The sequence below is a fragment of the Octodon degus genome, unplaced genomic scaffold, assembly GCF_000260255.1.
Source record: "Octodon degus isolate 3935 unplaced genomic scaffold, OctDeg1.0 scaffold00020, whole genome shotgun sequence".
NCBI classification, from domain to species: domain Eukaryota; kingdom Metazoa; phylum Chordata; class Mammalia; order Rodentia; family Octodontidae; genus Octodon; species Octodon degus.
Genome location: NW_004524596.1, coordinates 5,527,944 through 5,533,943, shown reverse-complemented (window position 1 = coordinate 5,533,943; position 6,000 = coordinate 5,527,944). Strand labels below are relative to the sequence as shown.

Below are 6,000 nucleotides of genomic sequence, written 5' to 3'. Positions count from 1 at the left end.
CATGTGGTGCTGGGGGATTGAACCGCGGTCCCTGATGCTTTGCTGAGCTTGTTCTAAGTAGGTGCTTTAGACCACTGAGCCATCTCACCAGCCCCTCATTTTTCATGTTTTTAAACTTTCTGTTGACTTAGACATTTTTGTAGGGAAGTATCACTCTAAGTATTTGGAATCAAAATTTCTTTGATTCTCCAAACTCCCAAAAGTGGGTAGCGGCTAAAAATATTATTCTTTAAGTATCACCAACACAATGTGGTGCCTTCAACTGAGCTAGAGATATGATGTGTCTCACAGAGATAAACTAATGGACCAAATTCCCTTTTCTAATGTCTCAGCCCTTGTGGGAAAAGCTTCAGGACTCAAGCTATATAGGAAAAAGTCACTGTAACACGCAGCCTTAAATTTCCAAGACATTTAGGTATGACTTGGCTATTTTCTTCTCCCCTCTGAATACTCCACAGTGCTTACTCTCCTAATAGTCTCCCTATGATTTTAAACACTTTCTCAAGTCACAGACTAACAGTGCATAAAAGGCCAGTAGCTTCCTGGTCCCCACAAGCACACTGGCCCCCAAGCCGAGAAAGGGGCCTGAGCTCCTGGCTGAGGGCTGGCCCGCCTTACCCTTCTGATGGGCAGCCATGGCTGCTATCCGCACGTCGTCATAGGACCTGCCGTCTGTGATAAGGATCATTAACTTCCGCTTGTTGGGCTTGGACTTCTTGAAGAGCTGCTCCAGGGCATAGTGGATGGCGGCCCCTGTACTGGTGCCACCACTCCAGTACCCCACACTCTTGATGGCGTTGAGGATGTCAGCCTTGGTGTGGTACTTGTCAAAGCCAAACTCCAACCGCTGTTCATAGGTGTACTGCACTGCCCCGATGCGTGTGTCCGTGTCTGAGATCTCGAACTCCTTGCTGAGGTTGGCCACAAACTGCAGAACTGTGCGGAAGTTGCTTGTCCCCACGCTACTGGAGCCATCGATAATGAAGCCAATGTCGGCTGAGTTGAGGCAGGTCTTGCTGCAGGCCAGGCGGTCTGTGTCGCAGATCCGCTTCACCAGGGGCTGAACGGTCTTGTGGAGGCCGAACCAGCTCTGCACATTGAAAGAGTAGTAGCCATTTGTTCTGCACACTGCCTGGAAGACAGACAGGGAGACACCGCCGGGTCAGAGGTCAAGTCCTCCAGTCTAGCTCCATTACCTGTGGCTGGCCACCAGACAGGTAACAAGGCAGGCTCTTGTTTCTTGTGCTTAATTTTGTAGTGTGGTTTCTCCTTCTTTGCCTGGTAGGGCACTCACAGAGGCAAAGACCCCTCTAGCAATATCTGAACCCCCTCAGCTGGGATCTGAACCCCCTCTTTGCTCAGTGTCTCCTAGGGAAATGGAAAACATTGACTTGAGCTTCATCTTTGTACCTCTCCAGGCCCCTCAGATCATTGGTCCAGGCAGCCAGCTGCATGGGTGTCATGGGTGGGCACCAATCATGAGAGGACTTAAAAAAGCTTTTGTTCTGTTTGGGAAAACAGAAGAGACATGCAGGGTATGGCTAAAGAAACGTTTTCAGGGCAGCCCTGCTCCCTGCAGGAAAGGAACCCACAGATGCAGACTGCCCCCTGTACCAAACCCATTCCTTCTTCAAATCCCCACTCTGACCCTACAAGATGGAATGATAACACTCTGCTGCAAAAGAACAAACAGAGGGCCGGTGGTGAAGGAACATTCCAGAGTTCCTGCAACTGGCACACCAGTCTGCGGCCTTCAGAACCCCAGCCCTGGCCTCCCGACAGCTCTGCTTCCGGGAAAATGAATATTTATTTACCTGTTCTCAGGCTTGTTCCAGATTGAAGTGCACTGCAAATAAACACTGAGCAAACAGGTTGGTGCAACCCTGGAAGAGACTGTGCCAGTGTTTCTAAGGAGGGGACTTCTTTTCTGCTCCTGCCTTGGGGGTCATCAAGGGTACCAGACCTGACAACTACAGATGAACTTGTGGAATTTTAAAAGATATTTTGAAGTAAGAGGTGGCTTAAAACTTTCCTAGGAAATATTTTTGTTGTTGCTAATTTGCAGAAACTCTGATGGAGTTCACAAAACTTTCCATGAACTGGGTAGGTGAGTGCTGGCACCAAGGTGAGTTTGGGCCATGGCAGGAGGAAGTGGTGGTGCTAGCCATGAGCAGGACACTAGTTGACTTGGGCACAGGACCCATGTGGAGCCCGGAAGCTGGGCTGGGACCACACTGCAGAAAAGTAATAATGAAAAGCAAGGGATCTGGAGCAAGCAGCCCGTAGGACTGGAGGAATGCTTCATAAATAGGAGTGGGGTTTCACTGAGAAATCTAAACCAGGGAGACTCAAGAGGGAGATAGCCCATTGTGAATTATTGACTTGAATTAGGCACTGGGCATGGGAAAGAGCAGCCAGGAGATGGGATGTGGGAGTGGATGTGACCCCGAGAATGACCCTGGAGGATGCAGACTTCTGGAAAGAAGAGGGAGGAACCAGGGACTGAGTCCTGAGAAATCTGTGTTTGGGACACAATTTGGAAAAAGGAAGAGAGCAAATGAAATATGAGCCACACATATCTTTGAAGTCAGGGAGAAGAGGATGTGAAGGAGCAAGAAGTGGCTGGAGTTTGACAAGGAGCCTGAGGACCTCCGAAAAAGCTGGAGCACTTTCTTTTCAGAAGTAGATTTACAGAGTCCAACTATACAGAATCCCAAAGATGGCTTGTGTGGAAAAGGGAGCAGGAAGTCTCATGCCCCTGGATCTTGTTTCTTCTCCCAGTTGGCACTGCCATGGCATCCAGGAGTTTCCCTGGAAACACCATCTTCCTGACCTACTCAGTCGCTCCCTTGTCTTATTTTTCAGATGAATTAATTAGTAGTCTGTGTGCATGTGTGAGAGTGCATGTGTGTTTGTAAGAGGCTGGGTATACATACATGCGCATATTTGTGTGCTTGTATGACACTATGTCGGGCTGCCTGGTTGGGCTGCCTTGGTGCCGTAGGAGGAACAAGGAAGAGCTCCCACAAGAGTTCTGCTCCCCGCCTCTGCTTCTGAGCTGCTGGGCTCAGGTTGATGTGGGGTTTTGCTTTGAGAAGTGAATCCGAGTTCTAGACTTATTCGTCCATCACTGGAGGTCCTGTTATCTATCAGTGAGCTTCATACCCACTGAATGGACTGAGAAAAGTCTTGGTGGCACCTAACTTTGTAGGGTACGGGGAGGCCTTACACTGGGTGAATCTCTAGGCAGTTACTACACCTTGTTTGCAAAGTTGGCCTCCAGCATGTACTGCTTCTCATTTTCAACAGCAGCTTCAATGGTGATGAAGAAAATGTTGATTCCTGACTCTCTTGCTAGTCTTGCAGTCTCCTCCACTTTGTCTGTGGGCCAGCCATCCAGCAGCACCACAGCCACGTTGGGAGCACCACTTCTGTTTCCATTGGCTTTGGAAAAGAAGTTCTTGGTCACAAAAGAGATAGCCCGGCCTGGAAGAAGAAGAGGAAAACCTGTGCTCAGAACGATCATGCTAAGCATGGAATTGCATGCACAGACCACAGCAGCACAAAGAGGTCCAGAAAAGCACACTCATCCCCTCCCCAGGTTTTGTTTGCTTACTTTAAACTACGACTATTTTTAGGTGTCCACTTTAGCAGCACTTAGCACATTCACAATGTGTCCACATAATGCCCAAAATTATGTGCAGTACTTTGTATACATGAGGATCCATTTGGATAGATGGGCCATAGCTTTCCAGAGAGTCTCAAATGAATTAAATGCTACATTCTTTGAACTTTAGCACTGATACCTTACACTCAGAGCCTTTCAAGTTTTGACCCACAATTCTGACTCTACTGGTTGGTGTCATCTTATCTTTCAAAGGCAAGCATCAAATAGTTACATAGGAAATTGCTGACAAAAAGTCTTGATGAACCCACATAAAGTGACTGCATAGAACTTGCTAAGCACCACTTAGCAAGTAGAAGCCATGGCAATGAAGAAATGCTTTCACGGCCAAGCAATCATTCCCTCAAGGCCCCACACACCCAGCATTTCTTTCTGTCTTAATTAGGTAGAACACAGAGAGCCATGCATTCCCCTTTATACTATCTGACCTTAAGTTTGGAGGTGACAATGAATCAGAGGTCAGTGCCTCACCTATTTTGCAGTGAGCTTAAAACTAGAGGCTGGAAATTTGAAAATTGCATACTCTATTGCATGTAGATTTTTAGTTTTATTTTACATCCACGAAGATGCCTTTGTATGAGATTTAGAAGACAAAAGTGACACAGAGGCTGTACTTCTAGTTCTACTGGCAAGAATCTGTATTTTATTTCCCAGAGACACTGTTAACAGAGGTGCATTGTTTGCTAGCTTCACTAGCCTTTTTTACTTTTAAAAATATTTTTATATTTAGTACAGGGTCTACAGGGTCCCAATACAGAGATCAGACTCATGGTGATCCTCTTGTTTTCAGCCTCCCAAGCACTGGGATTACAGGCGCACTCCATCACACCCAGTCTCATTCACCACCTCAGCGCACCCCAGGGGCAGGGCTGGCACAGCACTCTGGGGATCGAACTCTGGTCCCTGTGCCTGCCTAAGCAGGTGCTTTAGTCCGCTGAGCTGTCTGGCCAGCCCTCACTAGTCTTGAGGAAGCATGATGTGCAGTGTTCCTCTTGTGGATGTGAATGAGACAGGTTGGGCATAGCTCCTGCGCTGGCTACTGTAGAAGTAGCTCCATGATCATGGTGACTTCCTGGCTGTTGTGGGTTATATCTAGATGTCCCCGCAAAGCCTCTTGCACCCATAGGTAAGGCTGTTGGGTATGAGACACTGGATTATGGGAATGATAACTGAACTAGCCCACTGATTGGTTTAGTATCATGCTAAGTGTGGATAATGGGAAGACCCACCCTAGGTGTGGGTGGCACCAACCAATGGGCTTTTAACCTGAATGAATGGAATAAGAAGGAAAAGGAAGACTCCCTGCTTGCTGCCTCCAGCCTTCACGCCAAGAGCATTTCCCCCTGCCATGCCCTTCTGCGTGCTGCCCTGCCTTGGAGCCAGCTGACTAGGGATTGAAACCTCTATAAGCTGTAAGCGCTCCTGATCTTGGGAGAAACAGCAGCTCCCATGTAGGCCTGTTCTGTAAGAAGCCTTTAGAAGTTATCTCCGAAGGTTCAGCCTATAGTCTGCTTTTTCAGCTCTTTCCATAAATCTCAAAATATTTAATACCACAAAATAAATGCCTCTGTGCTTACATTAGATGGATAAATTCTGTTCTCTGAAGCCAAACCTTGAACAATGCGGAGGCGTAGTTAGAGCATGCCATGCACACCACCTGGATTACAGTCCTTCGTCAGGGAAGCTGAGTGCTTTCTGAAGGCTTCCCTCATGGGGCTTTTGCTAATATGAGCATGAAGTAAGAACAAGGCAGAAGCAAACAATGTTTGCAGAGAGGGCAGCGTGGATTTGGGGGCACCGAGAGCAGTCCTCTAGCTAGTGTGTATTTATTATTGTTATAAGGTGTAAGACTCTGTATGTACCAGTTACTAATGTTCTGGCCACTGCAGAGATGTGCAGGGAGGTGGGACTGGAACTAACTCATCAGAGAGGCTGTAATTCCAGGGATGGTCCCTCCAAAACAGCTCTACTTCCTGCATGTGCTCAATGCCAAGCAACTGTGGCTTTTTCCTCCACTCCTTTGGACACTGGGGGTAGAAACCAATTCCTAAGAAGCAGATAATCAGTCACCTCCCTTATTGTCCCCAGAGCTATGTATAAATTAGTAACGCATCAGCAGGGCCTCTTTGACAGTCTTTACAAATGCTTAGTGTAAACTTTTCCCAGTGACCAGTCCCCTCTGGGTGAATTGACAGAATGGATGCGCCCCACTGAGGACTGGACCTGGGACTTCTGCTCATGTTGCCCAATGTATGGAAAGATTCGAGCAGCATCGGAAACTTCTTGAAGCAGTGAATATGCCTCTCTCTCTGCAT

The 6,000-nt window shown here is 47.6% G+C and overlaps 1 protein-coding gene across 2 annotated transcripts in view; it reads right to left on the bottom strand.

Moving 5' to 3' along the window:
* Positions 1-6,000, bottom strand: part of Vit (vitrin) — a 150,400-nt gene that overhangs the window by 5,028 nt on the left and 139,372 nt on the right. For both annotated transcript variants that reach the window (XM_023711281.1, XM_023711282.1), the window contains 2 exons: positions 3,260-3,486; positions 619-1,132 (listed from right to left, as the gene is read on the bottom strand). In XM_023711281.1, coding sequence (XP_023567049.1) covers positions 619-1,132; positions 3,260-3,486 — 741 coding nt within the window. The remainder of the gene's footprint in view (positions 1-618; positions 1,133-3,259; positions 3,487-6,000) is intronic.